The following is a 27,312-nucleotide window of genomic DNA, read 5'->3' as shown; positions in this document are numbered from 1 at the left end:
CTTGGATAGATATGAAATTTGGCATGCACATAGCTAATAATGTCAAAGAAAAAACGGGACATTGTGCCGATGTGTGCTTTTGTCCAGGGGATGACTTTCGCCCCTTCTCGGAGTGAAACAATATACGTTTAAAATAAGTCCTGAATCGGATGAACTAACTAATTCTAAGCAACATTTTTTCTATATTGTTTTTTCACTAAGTCAATAGTTTTCGAGTTAATTGCGAGTGCAAATGTTTATTTTTCTACAAAAAACCACATTTTCAGGCGCTTTTTTGCAAATAATTCAAGAAGTATTTTATTAAAAAAATACTATTAGCAAAAACGGCGGGTGTAATTTCCTCACCAAAATAACCTTTTGCCTGCGGTTGGAAAGGTATGTCATAATCCCACAGGTATTTTCCTCACCAAAATCGAAGTGGTTATTTCAGGTAGATTTTACTAAAAGGCATGCAAGGAAATTATTTATCATACTATAAAATTATAGTACAATTACAGTAGGTACCTATAATAATTAATTAATTAATTATAATATTTTATTTTTAGTCACAATTGGAATTTTGACAAAATGACATGTTTAATAGAAAGTAATCGCGATAAACCTTTACTGGTATTTGGAAATTTTATTTTGTGAAAGTGAAAGTTTTAAAAAGTGAAGTGTTCTCAAGGTGTAGTAAAACAACTTGTAGTGCGAAATTGTTTACTATTGGAGCAAATTTTACAATATCTAGAAGTAGCCTACAACATAATCATAAACAAGATCGTCAGAAGACAAATCGGGAAATTGTTTCTAACTCTTGTAAACGTAAAGCCGAAGAGAATATTACTGAAAAGCCAGCAAAAATTATAAGCCAAAAGCTTGCAGCTAATTTTCCTGAAACAATTCTACGATTGATGTCAGTTACATAAGAAAAAATATAATATAATTATCGACGAAAAATGATGTCTGGTCGACTTCCTTCCAATATTGATAATGTTCAAGAATTTGTGAAGAGGTGTGCTTAAAAAACAACCAAGGGGGAAAATTCTCTCTTTATAAACTGTGCCAAAAGTAAGATAATTGTGAAACAAAAAATATAAGACATTTAGCCGCCACATTGAGTTTTATACAGTGCATTCATAAAGTGTGGAAACGGTCTATTATCTCATACCTAAATTATTTTCAGAGTTAAAGCTCTGACAGGTCGATTTTTATTTTTAAATTATGATTGTTTGACGTATATATCATAATAGTGTCGTCATCGATTTGGGCGTGATGGGAATAGGGGTCGTGTGGTAGCTCATTTAAAAGTTATTTAAAATCTCTATTCAGTAGGTAATATCAACACTAACATCATTATTTATACAGGGTGGCCAAAAGAATAATTTCTGAATTAAATTAATTGCAGCAAAAAAGAATGTATGTAATTCATTTAACTCAAAATACATTTTACTGCTACCAGAAAAGAGAAAAAAATGTTTATTTCACAAATAAACATTGCTTTTTGCTTAAATTAAATGTTCAAACTGCTAAGAGGCAGGTGGGTGGCTGTTTGACATTTAATTTAAGCGAAAAGCAATGTTTATTTATGAAATAAACATTTTTTTATATTCTCTGGCACAAGTAAAATGTATTTTAAGTTAAATAAATTACATACATTCTTATTTTTGCGTCAATTAATTTAGTTCAAAATTGATTTATTGGCCACCCTGTATAAGTAATGATTTTAGTGTTTATATTACTAAATAGAGAATTAAATCACCTTTCAAATGAGCTGCCACACGACCCCTATTCTAATTTAAAAAAATCATCGATGACGTAATCACGCCCAAATCGATGACGTCACTATTATGGGATATACGTCAAAAAATCAAAATTTAAAGATAAAAACGACCTGTTAGAGCTTTAACTCTGAAAATAATTAAGTCATGAGATAATAAACCGTTTCCACACTTTATGAATGCACTGTATATTATATGGTACATTTTCTTACTGTACCAGATATTATTTGCATTTATTCACTATTCATGGGCTAATTAATGGGCATTATATTTCTTTATTATACTGTTTACTGCCAAACAAAAAAAAAACAGAAACTAGCAACAATCTTTTTTATTTGTTAAAATCAGAAATTCTTAAAGCTCTCAAAATTGAGTTTAATCCTACTAAAATTTTTGTAGATTTTGAAAAAGCTATACATAATGCAATCATTCAAATATGTCCGAACACTGAAATATAATATGGTTGTAGATTTCACCTACACCAAGCTTGTAGTATGTGGTATAGAAAAATTCAGTCTCTTGATTTAACATCAGAATGATTCTGAAGTAGGCAAGTGGCTCAAACATACTTTTGGCCTTACATATAAAACCAGAAGACGTATCAGATTGTCTTGTGTTTGATTTAAGTCATGCAAACCAGAAAATGAAATTTTAGATAGATATGTTGATTATTTAGTTGAAACTTATACAGACGAAAATGCCATATTTGTGGACAGAGGCAAGTTCTTCTGTTATTCGTACTACGAATGCTTGCGAATCTTTTCATTCACATTTCAATTCCTCGTTTTAAAATTTGCATATTGCAAAACCTATCAAAGATAAAAAACTAAAATTGAAATTGAAAAATGTAGAAAATTTAATAATACGATATCAATCTAATCAAATGACTAGAATGGATTTTGTAAAGTGTGTCTCTTATTATAAGTAGTAAATATTAAATAATAATTTATACGTTTTGCATATTATCTATATTATAAACTATTATTATAATGTAAGGAAATTAATGTCTTGTATTCGGATTTCGGATGCTTTCATAATAAACATTCTACTTATCTACATCTATATTTTTATTTTATTATACATATACCTCAGTGAGTTGGTGAGGAAAATACCTACTGGATTAATACAAACCCTTAAATTTGGTGAGGAAAATACCTGTCGGATTATATGGTTTTACTGGTCGGTGAGGAATTTACCTCCGCCCAGCAAAAATATAGCTGATAAAAGTGATAAAAATGGAGTATACCTATGTATATAAAGTCTGTAGACCCGTATAGCAGCAGTGCTATATAGCAGCAGTGCTATAGATAATAAAAGGTAAGTTATAAAATACTAATATAAAATACTAATAAATACTAATTTGGTAAATAAAACGTTGTTTAATTTTTTTTATTTTTATGGTAAAATTGCGATTTTGACAAATTTTATTTTTTGATAAAAAATTAAGTAATCGTGTGGGGAAAAAATGTCATTTTAATTTCCTATTTGTCTAATTTGTAAAATTCATATTAGAGTTTTCAAAAAGCGTATACAGGGTGAAATTTTTTCTAAGACCCAAACGAACTAATTTTTTAAAGCCGGACCTGATTTTTTTCTAGTTTGAATAAATCAGTTGATTGGGTGGTAACATAAATCAAATATCTGTTTAAAAAAATTAGTTTTTATAATAAAAGTTAATTTTTTTTAAATCTATGGTTCACTTACCAAATTTTTAATTTATAGTCAAATTTGATTTTTTTTATAAAAAATTAAGTAATCGTGTGGGGAAAAATAAATATGTCATTTTAATGGCCTATTTGTCTTATTTGTAAAATTAATATTAAAGTTTTTAAAAAGCGTATACAGGGTGAATTTTTTCTAAGACCCAAATGAACTAATTTTTTAAAGCCGGACCTGATTTTTTTCTAGTTTGAATAAATCAGTTGATTAGGTGGTAGTAGTGTAACGATTAACCAAAATAAGAGACACATCGATCTGACCGTTCAAAAATTATGACGAATATAAATTTCTGTCAAAATTCGAAACTCGCCCTGTATATTATTAAACAAGGGGAGCAGACACTTTTTAATGGTCATTTGTTAATGGTTATTTTAATGGTCATTAGTACTAAAGTTATAAAATACTAATTTACCAAAATAAGTTACCAAATAACCAAAAAATCAAGCAATTTTCGCGGGAAGACTGATTTGAATTTTTTTTAAATTATTTAAAAAAACTTTGTTTTTCTTTTTTAAAAAAGTTTCTAACATGAAAAATAAGTAAGTTACGATCAAAATAATGTTGGTCGAAAAATTAAAAAATGCGATATGAAATTAATCGTTACCGCTTCACAAATTACTTTACTTATGTATTTTTTATAAGATCTGTAAAATTCATTGATTCATAGTTCTTATTTTTGAAAAGGCTGTAGTTAAATGGGCTAAATGAGTCACTAATCACGAGTGCATACAAATTTTGAATAGTCATCTTAACCAATTTTTGTCTTCAGGAAAACAAAAAGTCCAAAATATTTACAATAGCATATTTTTTACTACTTGAGATTTTTGGTATCACCAATAATTTTTAAGTTATTTAAAAAAATTTCATAATAAAAAAACAATTTTCACTTAATCAATTTTTTTCAAAAATGAGAACTTTGAACCAATAAAACTTACAGGTTATATAAACAATACATAGTTAAGTCAAGTAAGTTGTGAAGCGGTAACGATTAGTTTCATTTAATATGCTAATTAGGTGGTGATTTTTACGATTTTTTTTTACCAAGAAAAGGGACCAACTTTGTTTTGAGCGTACCTACCTTGTTTACTTTTGATGCTAGAAACTTTTAAAGAAAAACAGAAATTCAGCTTAACACTTTAAAAAAGGTGTGATGAGTTAAAATATTCGATTTGGAATTTGACGAATAAGAACCTACATTTCATTACCTACGACTCTGCTCCTACTGGGTCTACAGAGGACTTTTTGAGATATTTCCGAAAAACTCTCTAGAAACGTACCTAGTTTTTTTTTGTTGAAAAATGAACATATTCACTCGCAAATAACTCAAAAAGTATTGACTTAGTTAAAACAACCTATGGAACTAAAGTTGCTTTGAATTAGTTTATCCATTTCCGGACTTATCTTGAACGTGTGTTTTTTCACCCCCGAGAAGGGAAGAAACTCACCTCTCGGACAAAATCACACATCGGCACAATATCACCTTTTTTATTTGACATGTTAGCTATGTTTTGTCAAATTTCATGTCAATCCAAACGGTTCTTTAAAATTTGGAGCAACAACCGTGAGTAAAATGAACTAGGTATGTATATAAATTAGCTTTTTAGTTTTTTTTTTTAAATGTATGATACAATTTATGATATATGATGATTTATATTCAATGTTTATTAAAAACTTTTGATATACAATGCGTGGTTTTATTGGGCAGGCAGGCCCGCATCCCAACTGGAACCAGGGCCCGCTGATCTGTCAGTACGCCACTGCCGCTGCATATGTTAGGATTGGTCTTACTGTTGTCTTGTATACTTTCATTTTGCTTTCCGTGGTCAGATATTTGTTTCTCCATATGGTTTCTCGGAGGCAACCGCTTACTCTCGCTGCTTTTACTGCTTGCCTTATGGTCTCTGTTCTTATATTCTTATCACTAATGATCTCTACCCCTAGCAGTGGCGTACCGATAGATCAGCGGGCCCTGGTTCCAGTTGGGATGAGGGCCCGCCCGCCTAATAAAAATACACATTGTATATCAAAAGTTTTTAATAAACATTAAATATAGATCATCATATATCGTAAAATATATCATATATTTTGTCAAAATCAAAATCTTGTTAGTAAAAATATCGCTTATAAAAAAGTGAAAAAATGTTGTATATATACGAAGTCTGTAGACCCAGGAGGAGCAGAGTTGTAGGTAATAAAAAGTAGGTTCTGATTCGTCAAATTCCAAATCGAATATTTCAACGTGAAATAATCAAAAAATGAAGCACTTTTGTTTTAAAAACAAATATTTTTGTTTTTCTTTGGTCTCTAGCATCAATATTAAGTATGCAACGCTCAAAATAAAGTTGGTCCCTTTTTTTGGTAAAAAAATCGTAAAAATCACCCCCTAATTAGCATCCCAAATGAAATTAATCGTTATCGCTTCACAAGTTACTTGACTTTTGTTTATATGATCTATTAGTTTTATCGGTTCAAAATGCTCATTTTTGAAAAAAATTTGGTTTTAAATTAAAAAGTTTTTTTTTTGATTTTGAAATTTTTTTTTTTCAAAATAACTTAAAAATTATTGGTGATACCAAAAATCTGAACTATTAAAAAAATATAGGTTTCACCATTGTGAATATTTTAGATTTTTTGTTTTTCTGAAGACAAAAATTGGTTATAGAAGATATGGCTGTTCAAAATTTGCATACACTCGTGATTAGTGACTCGTTTAAGCCCATTTAACTACAGCCTTTTCAAAAATAAGCACTTTGAACCAACGAATCTTACATATGTTATAAACAATACAAACCTAAATAAAGTAGGTAATTTGTGCATCGGTAACGATTAATTTCATTTCCGATGCTAATTAGATGGTGATTTTCACTATTTTTTACCAACCAAAAAAAGATACCAACATTATTTTGATGTTACAAACTTTACGCCACACAAAAATTAAAATTTATTAAGTAGTTACATTTCCTAGTGTATACTTGTATAGTTCAAAATGCCTTTATCAAATTAGAGACAAAAGAAGCAAAAAACGCGTCAGAGCGGGCCCCTGCGGTGCCCGCGCCCTGGTTCCGCGGAACCATGCTCAGTACGCCACAGACTCCTAGGTAATTAAATTTCATTACTCGTTCTACAATTTTGCCGTTTATTTCTAGTTTGCATCTACGCGGCTCTTTACTGATCACTATACATTTAGTTTTTTCTGCTGATATTCTCATATTAAGTTTGTTTGCTGTGATCTTGAGGGTATGGAGCTGCCTTTGTAGGTAATCCTCATTATCAGTAATTAGTACTGCATCGGCATAGCTATCGTGATTTTATGCGCTCCCATGTGGTATCCATGTCTTTTTCTTACTTCGTGAATTATTTTATTCATCACCATATTGAATAACAATGGGCTGAGTGAGTCTCGTAGGTGGATTCCTACTTTTAGTTCTATGTATTATGTTTCTCCTGTTGACATTATAATTCTGGTCTTGTTGTTCTTGTTAATTTCTGTTAATTTCTTTAGTTGTTCTTGTTAAGGCCAGTACGAAAGAAGAAATACAAAACATACAGAAACAACTAAAAAGTGGCACAGCCGTTGGAAGTGATGACGTACTGATAAACAAAGACGACCAAACTAATCGGTAGAAATGTTACACAAACTCTTAGACAAGATATAGTCCGACGAGGAGCTACCAAATCAATGAAACGAGGGTATAATCATTAAAATACCAAACAAGGGCGATCTAAATAGTTGCAAGGATTGAAACTAGATAATAAACTAAGAAACAACCAAGGAGGCTTTCACGCTAAACGTTCCAGTATCCACCATTGTACTCTAAGAATTATCTTGGAACAAGCTAGCGAACGGCAAAGTAATATAAATATAATATTTACTAATTTCGAAAAGGCCTTCGAGAGCAAGTGTGAAAGATTCTGAAACTATATGGACTACCGATGAAATACATCAACCTGATCAGATTATTCTACAAGGTATACAGAGCTAGAGTGGAACATGCGGAAGAAATATAGCCACACAAAACGGAGTTAAACAAGGATGCGTACTGTCTCCGACACTATTCCTAATAATAAAGAATTGGATCATGGAGAAAGTAAGCGATAAAAAACAGGTATTAGGTGGAACTTGCACAACTAGTTGCAGACTTATCAGTTCTCAGACGAAATTGAGATGGGTCTTAAGATAAATACAGACAAACCCAAACTCTTAAAAGAAGAACAGTAAAAAAACTAAAATTAAAATAGATGAGAGACAAATAAAGTAAGTATAAATAACTTTAAATATCTGGGATCAATCATGGAAAAAAGAATAGGAAAGGCACAACGTGCATTTAACTCCTTAAAAAAATCTCGAACGCACGCGATATATCAGAATTGGGTCTACCCCAAAATCCCGACAGCCAAAATCCCGTCAGCCACAATCCCGACGGCCAAAATCCCGACACGCCAGAATCCCGACAGGCCAAAATCCCGACAGGCCAGAATCCCGACAGGTTTGATAAGTTTCTTTTTAACATATAATTACATTTATTTCTTGTTTTTTGTTTATGGCCATCTGTTTTTATTTTGTGTTACTAAACAAAAGTAGTTACCATTTAATATGAACTAATTTTCTACATAAAATTTCTAACATGGGTATATGAATTTATTTTTTTTGCCAATATATAGTGCAATAATATATGTATGATCAAATCCTGAATTCAAGTTTACTTTCATATAATAGATATTATCATGTCACTTACAACCTTCCATTTCAGTAAGTATAGCTTTTATATTATAAAATGAAGTGTTTAAATAATTTTTTCTTTTAAAATACATAATAATTAGTACCCGTACTTATTAGTAAGTAATAATTTTTCAATTTCAATACTCTATAGTATGATTTGGTATTGCATTTGAAAAGAAAACAATAAATATTCAAAATGTAGTGGTCGGAATTTTTACTCATGCGAGGATTGTTGCATGTCGGGATTCTGGCGTGTCGGTGTTTTGGCCGTCGGGATTTTGGCTGTCGGGATTTTGGGCGCCACCGATCAGAATTAACCAAAATCAAGATATTTAACAGCAGTATTAAGATTATATTATTGCATGAAGCAACTTGGAGACAGGAAGAAACAACTACCAAACCTTTATAAATAAATGGTTGAGAAAAATCCTAAAAATATTCTGGCCTGATAAAAAATAAACGCAAAGCAATGGAGAAGAGAAAAAGAAGAGAAAATAACAGTCACAATTAAAAGGACGAAATGGAAATTGGTAGGACATACACTAAGAAAAGATCAAAATAATATAACCAGACAGGCACTCGAATACCAGCCAGACGGAAGAAGAAGAGGAATAACGGATAATATCTGTAAAAGAACTGTAACAAGATTTTATGGAAGAATTGGCCTGAGCTGGAAAGAGTCTAATATTTCTAGTCAAGAAACCTGAGAAGAGCTTGTTAAGGTACGTATCCATTACGTTGGTGCTCCGTGCTCCGTGTAGCAGCTCCAATGGATACGGCATTCGCTCCTCTACATATAAACCGAACGGACTGCCGAGCGTATCCACTATGTGGAGCTGCTACACGGAGCACCAACCTAATGGATACGTACTTTTACGTTTACCGTCATAGTTTAATGCGTTGTTGTCAGGAGACCCTATGATCATCTTGCTTTCAATATGTTAAGGCACGTATCCACTATGTTCTCGAACCTCTTGCGCTCCACGCTCCCTGCAACTGCTTCAATGGATACGGCATGCGCTCCTCTACATATAAACCGTCACCGATTGGAGCGCCGAGGCGGAGCGCGCACTGTTGCTCGGCTCGGAAGCGCCAACGTAGGAGCAGTTGCGTGAGCGAGGAGCGCGAACATAGTGGATACGTGCCTATAGACAATTCAGCGGTACCCAGGGTGCACCACCATGAGGAGGAATGTCAACTTTTACACTCCATGATCTTGAGAAAATGAATTACTGACAACGGATAGCACTGTAAAAACCAAATCCAAAACCAAATGTATGACAACATCTAAATACCCACTACGATGTAAAATCGAAATTTATGGGAAAATAATAAAGCAGGAAGCAAGGTGTAGATATCTGGGAATAGATACAGGGTGAGTCATGAGGAACTGTACATACTCCTACCTCGTATAGAGGCCCCTATGGGGAATAACAAATGACCATTAAAAGTGTCTGCTTCCATTGTTTAATAATACGAGTATACAGGCGAGTTTCGCATTTTGACAGAAATTTATATTCGTCATAATTTTTGAACTGTCAGATCGATGTGTCTCTTATTTTGGTCAATCGTTACACTGTTACCACCTAATCAACTGATTTATTCAAACTAGAAAAAAATCAGGTCCGGCTTTAAAAAATTAGTTCGTTTGGGTCTTAGAAAATATTTCACCCTGTATACGCTTTTTGAAAACTCTAATATTAATTTTACAAATAAGACAAATAGGCAATTAAAATTACATATTTATTTTTTTCCCCACACGATTACTTAATTTTTTATAAAAAAATCAAATTTGACTATGAATTAAAAATTTGGTAAAGTGAACTATAGATTTAAAAAAAATTAACTTTTATTACAAAAATTCATTTTTTTAAACAAATATTTAATTTATGTTACCATCCAATCAACTGATTTATTCAAACTAGAAAAAAATCAGGTCCGGCGTTAAAAAATTAGTTCGTTTGGGTCTTAGAAAAAATTTCACCCTGTATACGCTTTTTGAAAACTCTAATATGAATTTTACAAATTAGACAAATAGGCAATTAAAATAGCATATTTATTTTTTTCCCCACACGATTACTTAATTTTTTATTGTCAAAATCGCAATTTTACCACAAAAATAAAAAAAAATTAAACAACGTTTTTCTTACAATTAAAAGTTTCACCATTTTTTTCTATAACACGTCTAGATCTAAAACTCCCCATAACACTTCTCTTTGGACTCTATAGTTTAACATAGACGTGATCAAATAGATAAATTTTAGATTTTTTCACTTAATTTTTGCGATTTAACTTTGCAATTCACGAATCTGCACCTTTTATTTTTAAAAATTCATAACTTTTACGAGAAGAAGACTGAAAGTCTACAACAATTGTCATAGTCTTCACAATCGTAAGAGATATGTGCTGTAAAAATTTCAGAAAAAAAAATTAAATGAAACGTTGTAGCGAGTTAAACCGTGATTTCATCTTTTTTTTCATTTTTAGGTTAAAATTCCGATTTAGACAAATTTGTTTTTTTAAATAAAAAATTAAGTAATCGTGTGGGGAAAAAAATAAATACGCCATTTTAATTGCCTATTTGTCTAATTTGTAAAATTCATATTAGAGTTTTCAAAAAGCGTATACAGGGTGAAATTTTTTCCAAGACCAAAACGAAATAATTTTTTAAATCCGGGCCTGATTTTTTTCTAGTTTGAATAAATCAGTTGATTGGGTGGTAACATAAATTAAATATTTGTTCAAATAAAATTAATTTTTGTAATAAAAGTAAATTTATTTGAAATCTATGGTTCACTTTACCAAACTTTTAATTATCATTCATAGTCAACTTTCATTTTTTTTCATAAAAAATTAAGTAATCATGTGGGGAAAAAATAAATATGCCATTTTAATTGCCTCTTTGTCTAATTTGTAAAATTCATATTAGAGTTTTCAAAAAGCGTATACAGGGTGGAATTTTTTCCAAGACCCAAACGAACTAATTTTTTAAAGCCGGACCTGATTTATTTCTAGTTTGAATAAATAAGTTGATTAGGTGGTAATATAAATCAAATATTTGTTAAAAAAAAATTAATTTTTGTAATAAAAGTATATTTTTTTAAATCTATGGTTTACTTTACCAAACTTTTAATTCATAGTCAAATTTGATTTTTTTATAAAAAATTAAGTAATCGTGTGGGGAAAAAAATAAATACGCCATTTTAATTGCCTCTTTGTCTAATTTGTAAAATTTATATTAGAGTTTTCAAAAAGCGTATACAGAGTGAAATTTTTTCTAAGACCCAAACGAACTAATTTTTTAAAGCCGGACCTGACTTTTTCTAGTTTGAATAAATAAGTTGATTAGGTGGTAATAGTGTAACGACTGACCAAATAAGAGACACATCGATCTGACCGTTCAAAAATTATGACGAATAAAAATTTCTGTCAAAATGCGAAACTCGCCCTGTATAGTATTAAACAAGGGGAGCAGACACTTTTTAATGGTCATTTGTTATTCCCCATAGGAGCCTCTATACGAGGTAGGAGTATGTACAGTTCCTCATGACTCACCCTGTATAACCAGTTACGGAGATGTTGACATTCTCGATCCGGTCGTCGAAGAGTAAGGTCACTGCTAGCACACCCCACTCTTACCGACGAACAGCGAGAAGCCTGAGAGCACCAAGTGCTGAAGAAGCGGCGCACGGTTAGCCCTAAGCGATTAGTTTGGACTCAGTGTGAAAAACCAACGACGCTTGGCCGTGTAAACCAAAAAGGTAGACGGATTGCGGGGTTTCAGAGGAATACTCTGGCCCTGGGCTCGAGCGAGTTCGCTCGCCTCGAACTCTACCTAGTGTTCACATACGGCTCCAAGAACAAGTGCGAGTAAGGGGGCCAAACTAACCGCGAAAAAGGCTTACAACGAGGGACCCACCAGCAGCAGGGTAAACTGCACCCATCAGGTAGATATAGTCACTGTCTAACGCCGGAAAAGCACGGAGGGGTGGACAAGCCACCTTTATCCCTGGGGTTTACCCCCCAGAACACCTTGAGGCTGAGGTGCCCTCCGATCGCTAGACTTGCATCCTCCCAATTGTCATGCCTTCATCAGTAAGGTCCGTCAGTTCCACCCGGTCGCTTCGTCCTCGGACGACGACCTCGACAAACGTTGCCACCACTACTACCACCACTACAGCCACCAATACAGCCACCACTACAGCCAACCAGTTCGCTTCCTTGCAACAGGAAGGCACTGTACCACCACCCAGAGGCTACAACCGTGTCACGGCGGAGCTGGACCTCGAGACGCTTAGCGCGGAGATGCAAATCGTCCGCGATAAGTATCGCGAGGCCTACCTCCGCATCGAGCGGGACGACGCCTCCAACCCCCTTCTGCAGCGATACGCACACGATTTTCCGCCTTTAACACCAGCACAGGCTGGTCCTCAGCGTCAGAGCGCTCGGAAGAGGCAGGGTGCTATACCAAAAATTCCAACCCAACCGTCTAAACAAGCACCCCAACAATCTCAACAACAACCCACGCAACAGCAACCCTCTCAACAACAAGCATCCATCAGCGCTTCCAACAATCCTGAACCCAACGATTTCGTCTTCCAAAGAAGACAACTAAGACAAATGTCTTATGCCAATGCCGCAGCCAATCCACGCCCCAAAACTCAAGCCAGAAACCAAAATGTCATAAACGCCATAAACGATCCTACACTGTCCGAATATCTTATCAAAGATCTCCCAAAAGATCTGTGTAACAAACGCACCTTCTTTCGGCAAATAAATGCCACCACTCTCTTAGCCAACAAAATCCATTCTTGTAAAGTACTCTCTCATGGCATTGCACACCTTCGACTTTTCAATCCGATAAATGCAGGGGAGATAGAAAAAGCTATCCACACAGCAACTGGCCAAACCATGGTTACGGTTCACAGCCGTAGCAGAAATGCAAATACTTCCACTAAAGAGCCCACATACCTCCTCTGCATTACTGGTATCGATGTGGATTATTCTGAGCAGGAGGTCACCGACTTGCTCACCGAACAACAATTCCCAGTCGAAAGACTGTGGAGAGTCAAAGCCTACAAAACAGGCAAAGACTCTAAGGTGATCAAGGTGGTGACCAAATCCTTGGAGAAATTCACATCTGCTTTGAGCCGAGGCATAACACTCGACGGCGAAATCTACAATGCCGAACTTCCACATGGCTCCGACCCTACAATCCCCACCCCAAAATACTGCAGCAAATGCTGCATTAACGGACACTCTATCGACGAATGCCCTCAAAAAGCATTCGTCTGCCCCCACTGCGGCGGCAACCACAAATCCAGCGCCTGCACCAAACAGCAGGAACCCAAATGCCCGAATTGCGGCGGCGACCACCCCGCATACTCCAACAAGTGTCCACAAAGACACACTATCCCCTCCGCCCAACACGAAATACAGCCACTAACGATCGAAAGATCATTCCCTCCATTCGAACTCCCAACGGAAACGAAAAACATCCTGTCAATTCAGACTGCTCTGCTACTGAACCTGTTGCCCGAACTTCGCGAACATATCGCTGCAATCACGGCTAATCTAATTAGCCAAGTCTACGACCACTCGACAGTGGTCCACGGGTACGGGAGCAATGTCACGGTGACATTCCGCTCCAACCACTAAAACCCTCCCTTTATGGATTTCACCCTAGGCACAGTCAACTGTCAGGGTCTCTCCAAAAAGAGACCCCTCATCAAGAATATCCTGTCGAAGCACAACATCCAGATCCTCGCACTCACAGATACTCTGTCGAAAAGCGATCCACACTTCGCAGGATATTCGATCATCCATCGAAGCCGCTGTCAGGTTTCACGTGGGAATGGTATTCTCGTGAAACACGGAATACCGCACACCACACACACATTCCCACAAAATTTTCGTCCACCTGATGTGGACTTCCTGGCAATTGACGTGCATATCCCCAATAACGAAACCCTCACGATAGTCTCTTACTACAAACACCCGGGTCAGCCACTCAGCAGGCACTTGCTTGAGTATTTTTCAACGCTTAGCAAGGCCGTGCTGATGGGTGACCTAAATTGTAGACACACTCAGTTTGGTGATCACCGTTTAAACCCAGAAGGCATCCGCCTCACGGATTATCTACTAGACCTTCCCATTTCAAGAATCACCAACACTGAATTCACGTTTTTGAACGCCAATGGGGCCTCTATTGTCGACCACATCCTAGTTACTAGTAACATTCTGGATCGGTTCGGGGATAGATGCCACATAGGCGATTCAATAACGTCAGACCACTTACCTCTTCTTGTCGACACCGACATACTAATTCCAAAACAACCAAACCCTCCAAGATCTATAAGAGACTATCGTCACGCTAACTGGACTGAATTCCAAAACTTCATCACACAAAATCTCCCTATGTTAGGCGAACTCGACACTAACGATAGTATCGACACCAGTGCAACCGAAATCGAGAACCTCATCACTGAGGCGATCACGCACGCAATTCCACTCAAACAAATAACCTATACATCACCGGCACTTCCACAATACATCATTGCCAAAATCCAACAAAAACGACGTCTTCTACGTCAATACAAGGCCAACAGAAACCCACTAATCAAAACAGAGTACAACCGGATCTGTGCCAGGATAAAGAGGGAGATATCTGTCCTAACGGCTCGCCGGTGGGAAGATACTACCTCAAAACTGGACTACAGAGACGGAGGTAAATTCTGGCAAAAATTCAAAGTCCTAACAAAACAAAAACTATCTCAACCATCCCATCTGTTGGTCAACAATCACATAGTCAATTCCCCAGAAGGGAAAGCCGAAGCATTCAGAAATTCGCTTCAAAACAATTTTCAAACTCCAGATAACCCGAACTTTGATCGCATATTTAAATTCAACACAGAATACATTGTAAATGTTACTCTCAACCACTACATTCCAGTCTATGATCCTATCATGGACCCCCTCACAAACAGGGAAACGGAGAGCTTTTGCCAAATCGGCAAAAACAGCGCTCCCGGACCTGGTGGCATCAACCGAAGGTGCCTCAAAAAACTTCCAGAGAGTATCATTCCTCTTCTAACTAAAATATTCAATGCATGTCTCAAAAACAGCCACTTTCCTACTCCTTGGAAGGTGGCCAACACCATCATGCTTTTGAAAAAAGGCAAACCCCCAACCGACGTGGAATCCTATAGACCAATTTCATTAATCAATACTCTGGGTAAAGTTCTTGAGCTAATCCTAAAAGAGAGGCTCAATGACTTTCTCGAAAACCACAATATCATACCAAAATTCCAATACGGATTCCAGTCAGGTAAATCTACTAAACATGCATTAATAGATTTCACTACCAAAGTTACTCAAACCATCAACGATGGCTCATTCGCCATAGCCACATTTCTGGATGTGCAGAAGGCTTTCGACCAGGTCTGGCACGACGGGCTTGTTCGGAAACTTCTGGACATCGGGCTACCATTGCAATTTACCAAAATTGTACACTCCTACCTCCACAACCGTACTGTCAGAGTTAAAATAGGCGATCAAAAGTCCACCCCCTTCACTCCACAAGCTGGAGTTCCCCAGGGTTCAGTCCTAGCACCGCTGTTGTACATCATCTACAACAGCGACATCACTAACCAAAATATCCCAGGTACTCGGCTGTTTCTCTATGCAGACGACACGACTCTGCTCTCAACAACCTCTCGATACAACCCAAGACTCCTCTTCAGAAGAGCCCAGGCTCTGTTGGACGGCGTCGGCGAATGGTGTTGTAAGTGGAGAGTCACGCTGAACGCGAACAAAACAACAACAATTGTGTTTCGCGCCCCTTCTGTGTCAAATAGAATCATAGCCAATGAAGACGACCAATATCCACTGAGACTGTTGGGAGAAAGGCTTGTTGTTAGCCCGACTGCGAACTATTTGGGAGTACTGTTCACCAGGACTCTCAACTGGGACGCAGATCTAAAGGCAACTTTAGATAGGGTAAGGAACAGGGCCAGACTTCTCAACGTTCTCTCGGGAAAAATTGGCAAGACACACAAGAAGACTCTCATTCACACTTACAAGACCTTTATTCGACCCGTCATGGAGTACAAATCATGTATCTACTCTCTTTGTTCAAGACAAAAACAAGAGAGGTTGTTGAGGACAGAACGTAGAATCTTGCGTAGATGCAACTATGAGCACTGGCGATATCCCTCAAACGAAATCCATAACATCTCGAACACCCCCAAAATCACCGAGAGAATAAACTCTCTGAACAGGAACTTCACAATCAAAGTAATCAACGGCCCCCCTTCCGACACACAAGAATCTCTCAAATGTTTCTGTTCATCTTCCGGCCACGTACTCCACCGAAAGCCCAAACGCAAAAAGATTCATGTACCGTCCGCTCTAATGCAAACATGCATTGACGAACTCCCGGTGGAGTACGAAAACATCCTTGAGGCTACCCCGTTAGCCTACCGTACCCACCTCTAACATTTCCTCTTCCCTACCCCGAACAGGGAGAAGTTGGTTTTTTGCGGTTTCCCAACTTCATTGCACAATTATACCTGTTCGTCCCAAGAAAATAGCCGCAACTATTTTCTCCACTCGAACGCACACTGTCCACGCTGCGCTCAAAGCCACCTCCTGACCGCCGACGAGGGACGCAGGTTCGCCTGTCGTTGTACAATGGTTTCTAGGGAGACTGGTCGAGAGCAAAGCACGGACAGTACACGTAAATGTCTATGGAACCAACAACAATCCATCAAACTTTCTTCTCTGTTGACTTCTCAGCCTTCTGGACACCACCGTCCGGCATAACCCAGGATCCAAGAACACCAGGACACGGCGCTTGCCCCAGTGTGTTTTTCGGACTGTTTGCTTTTGCTGCCAACACTACACATTCACTACAAACCCTGAAGAGGACAAAATCCTAAACGGGGAAGCACATTGAACGCATTTCTTCTAAGCATTTTCTAGACAAGCAAATCAAACAATGTGATGATGAGATGTTGAAGAGGAAGTACGACAACAAAGCTTAAAAGCAAGTAAAGCGGCGGGATCTCTTAATGACACAATCTGGAAGAACAAACACCTAAGACAAGACACAAAAGCAAGAATCTATAAAACAGCAATTAAGCCTATATTGACATACACGGCGGAGACAAGACCTGACTTATCTAAAACGAGACGACTACTAGAAACAACAGAGATGAAAATACTTCGACGAATATCAGGGAAACATTTGTTGGATAGGGAGAGAAGCGAAAACATAAGAAGAGCATGCAATGTAGAAGACATAAATGGAAGTGTCACAAAACAGAAACAGGAGTGGAAAGAACACATTAGTAGAATGGCAGAGGATAGGATAGTACGAATAGCACGAGAAAAGTCACCAAATGGACGAAGAAGTATTGGCAGACCAAGAAAAAGATGATGCAATAACTTAAACAATTTAGGAGGCTAATATTAAAGAAGAAACAGGCTTAAAGCCTACATACCAGAAGGAAGAAGAAGAAGAAGGATAGCGCTGAACGGCGAAGAAGACTTCGGGATGATTATAGGATCAGTGATGTTCATGGTTATTTTTATACAAAAGTAACTTAAACTCTATGAAAAAGAACAGGTTCTATACTCACCCTTGACTTATACGGGTAGTCCTTATATGCCATGAGGCCTCCAACTTTTTCAAGATATCTTAACGTGTTTCTCAACGATCCACCAGCACATCCATAGTTACCGAAAGGTAAACTACAGTCCACGATTTGTTGTTCGCTGAAATATACATTGTTTGTTATATAGTTAACACAGACTAAATGCCAAAAATAAAATTGCTTCTTGAAATAAACCAAGATGGTCTAAAATAATCTTAAGCAATCATAAAGACCAATGGTAACACATCAAGGCTAATTGAAATACAACGAGGTATCAGACAGGGTTTCGTGTTATCACCGATACTGTTTAACGTCTACTCTGAGGTAATATTTGCGAACGCTTTATCGCACTCTTCAGAAGGAATCGGGATAAACGGTCAAAGAGTAAATAACATCCGCTATGCAGATGACACTGTTTTAATGACTGATTCGGACCATAGTCTCCAGATACTGTTAAATAGGGTTACTAAGAGTTGTGAAAAAATGGGGATGAAGATCAATACTACGAAAACCAAAGTTATGAAAATATCAAGGAACAAAAATTTACCTCTTCCAATATATATGAACCACTAACAGCTTGAATACGTAAACCAATACAAATATCTTGGCTGCTGGTTCAACAATCAGCTTGAGTATAAACATGAAGTAAGAGCAAGAGTAGAGGTAGCCCGACAAGGCTTTATCAAAATGAAAAGCTTATTTTGTAACAGTAGCATTAATATCAGCCTTAGATGCCTTTTTTTGCATTGCTATGTATGGTCAATACTTTTGTAACTTTTGTATGGAACGGAGGTCTGGACACTCAACATCCTCCTCCTCAGTCGTTTCCTCATTGCTGAGTGTCGTGATTCCCTATAATACGAGCAACTATCTCTTTCCATCGGCTTCTGTCCTGAGCTTCCCTCATGGATTCAGAGAATGTTTTTCCACTGGCTTTCTGTACTTGATCCGTCCATCGAGTAGGTGAGCGACCTCTACTTCTGCGCCCTTCAACGTTTTCCGAAATTATAAGTCTCTCAAGATTATCATCACTTCTTCTTGCAATATGGCCGAAAAATTTTAAGACAGTGGAGAGGCCAATAGAGGAAAGTCGAGTCTGAATATTAAGCTCTTGGAGGATTGAGTGATTGGTTCTGTGTTCCGTCCATGAGATCCGAAGCATTCTTCTCCAGCACCACATTTCAAAGGCGTCAATCCTTTTTCTGTCGTCCGATTTCATTGTCCATGTTTCGGATCCGTAATTAAATATGGGAAAAATTAAGACACGTACTAATCTTATTTTGGTGTTCTTCGACAAGAAGCGATCTTTCCAGATTTTCGATAATCGACTCATAGCGTTTTTGGCCATGCCTATTCTCCTACGTATTTCTGTTTCACAAGATCCTGTATTACTGATGTAGGATCCTAGACAATTGAACTCGTTAACCACTTCAAACTGGTCTAAGGTTCCTGTTGTCTGAAGTGAATTTGAATAATCTACTATCATAATTTTTGTTTTTTGTTTATTGATCTTGAGACCACATCTATTGCTTTTAGCTTCCACTAGCTGCAGCAGGCTGGACATTTCTTCTTCGGATGCAGTTATTAATGTTGTATCATCTGCATATCTGAGATTTGAGATCTTCTATCCTGCGATAGAAATACCGGACAATATGCTCTGCGGACAATAGGTACAGATAGGGAGCTGCTAAAGATTATCAAAGTTAGAAAAGTTAGCTGGGGCACATAATGAGAATTGAAAAGTACCACCTCCCGCAACTGATCATCCAGGGTAAGATTGAAGGAAAAGGAGGCCCCGGTAGGCACCAGATTTCATGGCTTAGAAACATCAGAGACTGGACCGGCCTTGATTCAACATTTTTGTTTAGAGCAGCATTGGACAGAAACAGCTTTGCCAGTGTTATCGCTAACCTCCACTAAAGGAGACAGCAGCACAAAAAGAGGAGGTCTTAAATAAAACTGAAATAAATCAATTAAAGAACAGAAAAGAAGAGTGGAATCAACACATAAGCTGGATGTCTGAATCAAGGATACCTAGTAAGAATAGCCAGGGACAAGTCACCGTTAGGCAGAAGAAGTATAGGACGCTCAAGGAAAAGATGGAATGACAATTTAGGGGCAGAATGAAAGGCACCGTTGAAGAAAAACAGGCAGTACTGCCTATATAAAAGAAGAAGAAGAAGAAGAAGAAGAAGAAGAAGAAGAAGAAGAATTTTGTTACTGAGCATTGAAATTATTTAATGCCAAGGCATGGCTTAGGAGAAACTTAAAATTTTGACTTCTATACAAGTGCAATAATATGCAAATTAGTGCCATCCCGAATGACGGGACCTCTAAACGGCTATAGAGCATTTCACGTTAAGAATAGAACATTGCGGAGATAGCCCCATGTATTTCTTACGGACGATAGAAGCGCGCCGATGCCACGCCGTACTGACTAGAATGAATCGTATATCGGCAGTCGAGTATCCAGCCGTGCGCGATAGATTTGGCAACACTGATCTCCGTAAGCGTAATGTTTTATTCTTGACGTGAAACAAAGTATAGGTATCGTTTATACATACAGAGTGAGTTTTATGTATGGAAACCCTCAATTATCTCGGAAACGCCTTGCACGATTTTTATATGTTTTGGTGTCTAAGGGTTTTCTAATGCGGCCGATCTTACAGTGGTAATTACATTGTTGTCAGATCTTCCGTTTTTCCTGAAATCTAACGAACTTTCTTATTTCAAATGGGACACCCTATATATTTTTTGGGTTTTAAAGTCCATAAGAAATACTGATTATTTTCTATGTTACATTCCCTATACCTAGATACCATATTTTCGGAGTTATTGCTACATTTATTTAAAAAGAAAGTTTTAAACAAATTATAAATATCAATTTTTTAGGCCCGGGTAGACATTATTTTAGGATCCTTGGATCATTGGGAACAAAAAAGGTCTTTGTAATTTTTCTCTAAAGTTATTCGTTTTCGAGTTATAAACAATTTAAAAATGAAAAAACCGAAAAATCACGATTTTGAATGTTCAAAAACACAAGTAAAAAAAAATACTTTTTGAAACTACGAAATATCTAAATTCAAGCTCGAACCTTCTTCTATCAGTTCGACGTAAGAATTTTTGGCACATTTTATTTTAAAATATTGTTTTTTAATTGAAGACCTTGGGACCAGTAGGGGACATGCCACAAAAGATTATTTTGGAGAAAACACCATTTTAAACTTCTTTTCAGATCCTGAAATCCAATTTTTCCATTGTTCTCGGAAGTAAGGTCCACAATCGTTTGGAAATATATTATTAAATACACAATTAAAGTAACACAAATTATTATTTAACGGTTTTTGAGTTTTTGAACATTTTTTGAAAAAATATGAGGCCTATCCCCTTTTGTATAAATAAAATTATATTCTAAAAAATGAACTGTAGTCTTTGTCATCTTCGCTTTTATTTAAAAATGGATTTTGGTCACTTTGTTTCAGAATCAAACTCATCAAAGTCTATTTTCCGTTTACATGCACCGGAATGTTCCGCCGCCATGTTGATTACTACTGTGGATTGTCTCCTTCTGTTACAATATAAAGTAATGGTGGCTCAACGGGACTTACTACAGCGGCGCCATCTATGAGAAAAAAGCTGAAATTTACTGTTTGGGACATTAATATGGTCTTAGAGTGTGAGATTTCTACTTTAACTCATTTTTGACGAAATTGTGGCTTGTCCCCTTCTGGCCCCAAGGTCTTCAATTGTTAATGAAGCGTATATGAGGGGACTGGCGATCGGGGTGCATTAACAACTAAAAAACAATATTTTAAAATGAAATAAGCCCATACAACTTATCGGTAGCTGATAAAATAAGGTTTGATCTTGAATTTAGGCACTTCGAAGTTTCAAAATTATTATCTTTTATTTGTGTTTTTGAACCTTGAAAATGGTCATATTTTTCAATTTTTTCAGTTTTAAATTGTTTAAACTCGGAAACGATTAACTTTAGAGAAAAAATACAAAAGACCTTTTTTGTTCTTAATGATCCAAAGAACCTAAAATAATGTCTACCCGGGCCGAAAAAATTGATTTTTATAATTTGTTGAAAATTTTTTTTGTAATAAATTTAGCAATAACTCCCAAAAACTCTATACTATAACTATACTATAATATGAAAAATAATCAGTATTTCTTAAGGACTTTAACACGCAAAAAATATACAGGGTGGTCCATTTGAAATAAGAAAGTTCATTAGATTTCCAGAAAAACGGAAGATCTGACAACAATGTAATTACCACTATAATATCGGCCGCATTATAAAACCCTTACCCACCAAAATTTATAAAATTTGTGCAAACTGTTTCCGAGATAATTGAGTATTTCCATATATAAAACTCGCTCTGTATACATAGTTGTTACTCTCTGCGGCTAACTAATAATTTTGACACTGTCTGATTTGACTGCTACATTGTGAATGAGATAATGAATGCTTCATCGTTAGTGAATGAATGAATACTCTTATCCTTATTAGCCCAATAAAATAAAATAAAATCAAAATGTAATTCCGTACAGGTTGGAATAAATTTTTTATCAAAGTTTAGGTCTAAACAAAAGATATTTTCAAGAAAGTATATGATTCATGTGAGGGGATCATTGTTTAAATAATTAAAAATGGGTAATTTTTGCACAAAATTTACATTTTTATCTGCTGCGGTAATTCATGTTTTTATAAAGGTTTTTAAAAAAATTTTCTGCAAAGCTGAAGAAAAAAATCTTTTATATAGGACTTACTAAATTAAATTTGACCCATAATTTATTTAAATATTTGTAAATCAAAATTGAAAAACAAATTTCCAAAAAAAAAATTATTTGCATTATAAATAAGCAATATGAAACATTTTGTTTTACAGAAAAAGTTGCACTATGGTACCAGTATAAATCCAAAAACAATTGGTTGACAAATATTAAGCAGTTTATGAGATATTTAATTTGTTTATAAAAAATTCCCATTTTTTTAATTGCAAAAACGCGGTTGTGGCCGATAGAGTATAAAAGTTTTTAAGATCTCATTTTTTTTGCCTTTATATATATTTTAGACAAATGTGTTGACAAATCAAAATTTCAATTAAACGCCCCTCCAAAATGGTGTTTGGAAATGGGTGTAATTTGTTTAAAACTTGTTTTTTTAATAACATCGCCGGGATTCAAAATTTTTAAATTATTTTTCGATATTCGTGTTCCTGGTAGTTTCTGATATACTTACAAAATAAAAAAAAATCTAGATCCATTTTTTGCCTAGATAGCCTTTCAAAGTTTAAAAATTCATAATTTGTCTATTTATCAATACTAACATTTTAAAATGCATAAGTACATCTATATATCAACCCTACTACTCAACAATGTCATTTATACATCATTTATACATATTGTAGAGTTAAAATTTTAGAATATCTTAAAAAAGAATGATTTTCGTAGCGACCTTAAACGAAAACTATCTGCATGAAGAGTGGTGCAGTGGTAATTTGCAATATCTTCGTTAATAATTGACCAATTTCACGGTTTTTCTTTTAGTTTAGGGTAGCATATATAAATAATACTAACATCTGAATGACACTTTTTACAATAAATATTCGTCAATTTGTTATAAACAATTTTTTTTCTCTAGATGTGATAAATAAAAATTGACACAAAAGATTTTTTATAAAAAAAATTGACCAAATAATACTGAATAACATTAAAAATTTCTTAAATACTTTTTTCTTTATACAATATTAAAATATATTATACAGTGCGTCCTTAAAGTAATACATAAATTCATTATTCCGTAAACTGACGACTTTAAGGAAAAATCCCGAAACAGGTCGATTTTTATTTTTAAATTACAAGTTTTTGCCATATATATCATAATAGTGACGTCATCCATCTGGGCTTGATGACGTAATCGATGTTTTTCTTTAATAAGAATAGTGGTCCTGTGATAGCTTATTTGACAGGGTATTCAATTTTCTATTTACTAATATAAAAATTAACATAATTTTTTATACAAATTGTTAAATTATTTGAGACAAACAGAAGAATGTATGGAATTTATTTAATTCAAAATACGTTGTACTGTTGTCAAAAAATGGAAAAAAACATGTTTATTTGACGAATAAATATCGCTTTTCGCTTAAATTCAATGTTTAAGCTGCCACCCAGTTGCCTCTTGACAATTTGAACATTTCGTTGAACTGAAAATCAATGTTTATTTTTTAAATAAAATATTTTTATGTTTTCTGACAGCAGTAAAATGTATTTAGAATTAAACAAATTACATACTTTCATCTTTTTGTGTCAATTAATTTAATTAAAAAAAAAGTTTTGTACACCCTGTATAAATAATTATGTTAATGTTTATTTTGGCGAAAAGAGAATTAAATACCCTTTCAAATGTCACCTATTCTCATTTAAAAAATCATCGATTACGTCATCACGCCAAGATGGATGATGTCACTAGTATGATATGTATGCCAAAAAAATCGTAATTGAAAAATAAAAATCGACCTGTTTACGAAATAATGAATTTATGCGTTACTTTATGGACGCACTGTATGTATGCTACATTTAATTTTATAATCTTTATAACGGGTAGTACACTAAAAATTGTGTATATATTTAATTTACATTGGTTAATTTAATTTGTTATTAACTTTTATACATATATTTATATAGAGGTTGTCTTCCATTTTTTTATATATTTTCTTTTGTATTCACATTAACTTTGCGAGATTTTACCAATTATTTCTACAAAGAAAAAAGTTTTTATGTTTCTTTAACAAAATTTTACTATTTTGTTAAAATTTTAAAATAAAAATTTGTTTTAATACTGTTTTGTGGTTGGTTATCTTAGGTGCCAACTTTTATTTATCACAATATAAGAGAAAAAAAAATTCGAAAAAAATATTGTTTAAGTATAACAAATTATTGAATATTTATTGCAAAAGGGGTCATGCAGATGTTATTACTTTTATATGCTACCCCAAATTAAAAATAACATTGAAACTGGTCCATTATTAACGGAGATATTACAAACTACTTCTCCGCCAATTTTCAGGCAATAAGTTTTGATTTAAGGTGCTATGAAAATCATTATTTTTCAAAATATTCTACAATTTTCATTATGTGTATAAACGGCATTGTTAAGTAGTAGGGTTAATGGATCTATTCACGCACTTTTAAATGTTAATATTGATAAATAAACAAATTATGAATTTTTAAACTTGGAAAAGCTATCTCGGCAAAAAATGGTTTTAAATTTTTTTTTCCTTTTGTGAATGTATCAAAAACTACCAGGAACGCGAATATCGAAAAATAATTTCAAAATTTTTAATCTCGGCGATGTTATTAAAAAAACAAATTTTAAACAAATTACACCAATTTTAAAACGCCATTTTGGAGGAGTTATTAAATGAAATTTTGATTGGTTATTACATTTGTCTAAAATATATATAAAAGCAAAAATAATGAGATCTTAAAGACTTGTATACTCTATCGGCAACAACCCCGTTTTTGCAGTTGAAAAAATGGTAATATTTTATAAACAAATTAAATATCTCATAAACTGCTTAATATTTGTCAACCAATTTTTTTTCTATTTATACTGGTACCATAGTGCAACTTTTTCTGCAAAAAAAATGTTTCATATTGCTTATTTATAATGCAAATAATATTTTTTTGGAAAATCGTTTTTCAATTTTGATTTACAATTATTTAAATGAATTAAGGGTCTAATTTAATTTAGTAAGTCTTATTTAAAAGCTTGTTTTTTCAGCTTTGCAGAAAAAAATTGTAAAAACCTTAATCAAAACAGGAATTACCGCAGCAGTGAAAAAAGTAAATTTTGACCAAAAATTACCAATGTTTAACTATTTAAACAATGATCCCCTCATATGAATCATATACTTTCTTGAAAATATCTTTTGCTTGGACCTAAACTTTGATAAAAAATTTATTCCAACCTGTACGGAATTACATTTGGATTTACATGTATTGTAATTTTATTTGATCGGTCTATATCGGCTAAATGGTTTTATAAAAAGAGTGTCTAGGTCACGTTCCACGTTCTAGCTAATTACAGATATAAAAGAACAAAGGATTGCCAAATTTTAACATCAGCAATCATCTCCAATAATTGAATCAATTGTAGGCCACACATGCCAGCGTACAATAATAATATTTCGTTAATATAATCATCTTCTTCAAGTGCCATCTCCGCGATGGAGTTCGGCAATCATCATAGCTATTCGGAGTTTCGAGACGGCTGTTGTGAAAAGTTCATTTGCTGGACATCCTTACCGTTCACTCAGGTTGCGCAGCCACGATATTCTGCGTCTCTCTATGCTTCTTTTCCTTGAATCTTTCCCTGCATAATCAATTGGAGCAAGCTGTATCTCTCTCCACGTGTAATATGTCCGAGATATTCCAATTTTCTTATTTTGATGGTATTTAAGATTTAGATTTCTTTATTCATCTTTCTCAGAACCTTTTTGTTTGTGACTTGTTCTGTTCCAAGGTCCAAGCTTCCATTCTATAAAATAGAATTGAGAAAACGTAGCACCTAGCCAACCTAACTCTTAGCTCCAACAAATCTCTTGTGCAGAGCACTTTTCTCATTTTGTTAAAATTTGCTCTAGTCTTTTCTATTCTGATTTTGATTTCCTAGAAGTAATCACCTGTGGAGTTAATTATTTCCAAGATATGCATATTGGTCTACTCGTTCGACATTGGTTCGTTTATGAAGAGATTCTCGTTATTTCTTTGAGTTTTCGATATCCTCATAAATTTTGTCTTCTTGATGTTCATTGCTAGACCGTATTCTTGTCCAAACTCCCCTATTCTGGTCACCAGCCTCTGAAGATCCTCAATATTTTCGGCTAAGATAATACTGTCATCCGCATATCTAATGTTGTTAATGGGAGCTCAATTTACCTTTATTACAGCTGTTTCACCCTCAAGAGCTTCTTTTAAGATCTTTTCCGAGTAGGCATTAAAAGAATTGACGACAACACGCATCCCTGTCTCACCCCACCTCTGATTTTAATTTCCTTCGACAGCTGTTCGTTAACACGTACTACTGTTGCTCGTTGCTTATAGTATAAATTCGATATAATCGTGAGGTCATTGTAGTCTATCTTCTTTGCTTTCTGGACATGCATTAATTTGTTCATGTCGCACTCTGTCGAATGCTTTATTATAGTCAATAAAACAGATATATATCTTGATTGACGTCCAGGCACCTTTATATTAGTATATTAAGTGAAAAAAGAGCTTCACGCGTTCCTAGGCCTTTGCGAAATCCGAACCTCATTAACGTCTAAGTCCAGTTTATGATATATATTCGGTTATGGATGACTTTCAGTAGCAACTTTAGCAAATAGGCGATCAAGCTAATAGTGCGGTAGTTACCGCATTCCCTTACGTTTTTCTTTTTAGG

General features: G+C 34.9%; 1 protein-coding gene across 1 annotated transcript in view; it reads right to left on the bottom strand.

The window, feature by feature from the left end:
• The window catches only part of LOC126893007 (procathepsin L), an 83,062-nt gene that overhangs the window by 22,873 nt on the left and 32,877 nt on the right, over positions 1 to 27,312 (bottom strand). The window contains exon 4 of the mRNA XM_050662944.1: positions 17,841 to 17,976. Within this exon, the coding sequence (XP_050518901.1) occupies positions 17,841 to 17,976 (136 nt within the window). The remainder of the gene's footprint in view (positions 1 to 17,840; positions 17,977 to 27,312) is intronic.

Source organism: Diabrotica virgifera, chromosome 10 (genome assembly GCF_917563875.1).
Source record: "Diabrotica virgifera virgifera chromosome 10, PGI_DIABVI_V3a".
In the NCBI taxonomy this organism is placed as follows: domain Eukaryota; kingdom Metazoa; phylum Arthropoda; class Insecta; order Coleoptera; family Chrysomelidae; genus Diabrotica; species Diabrotica virgifera.
Note: the sequence above shows the minus strand (reverse complement) of the source record. Positions and strands in the feature narration are given on the sequence as shown.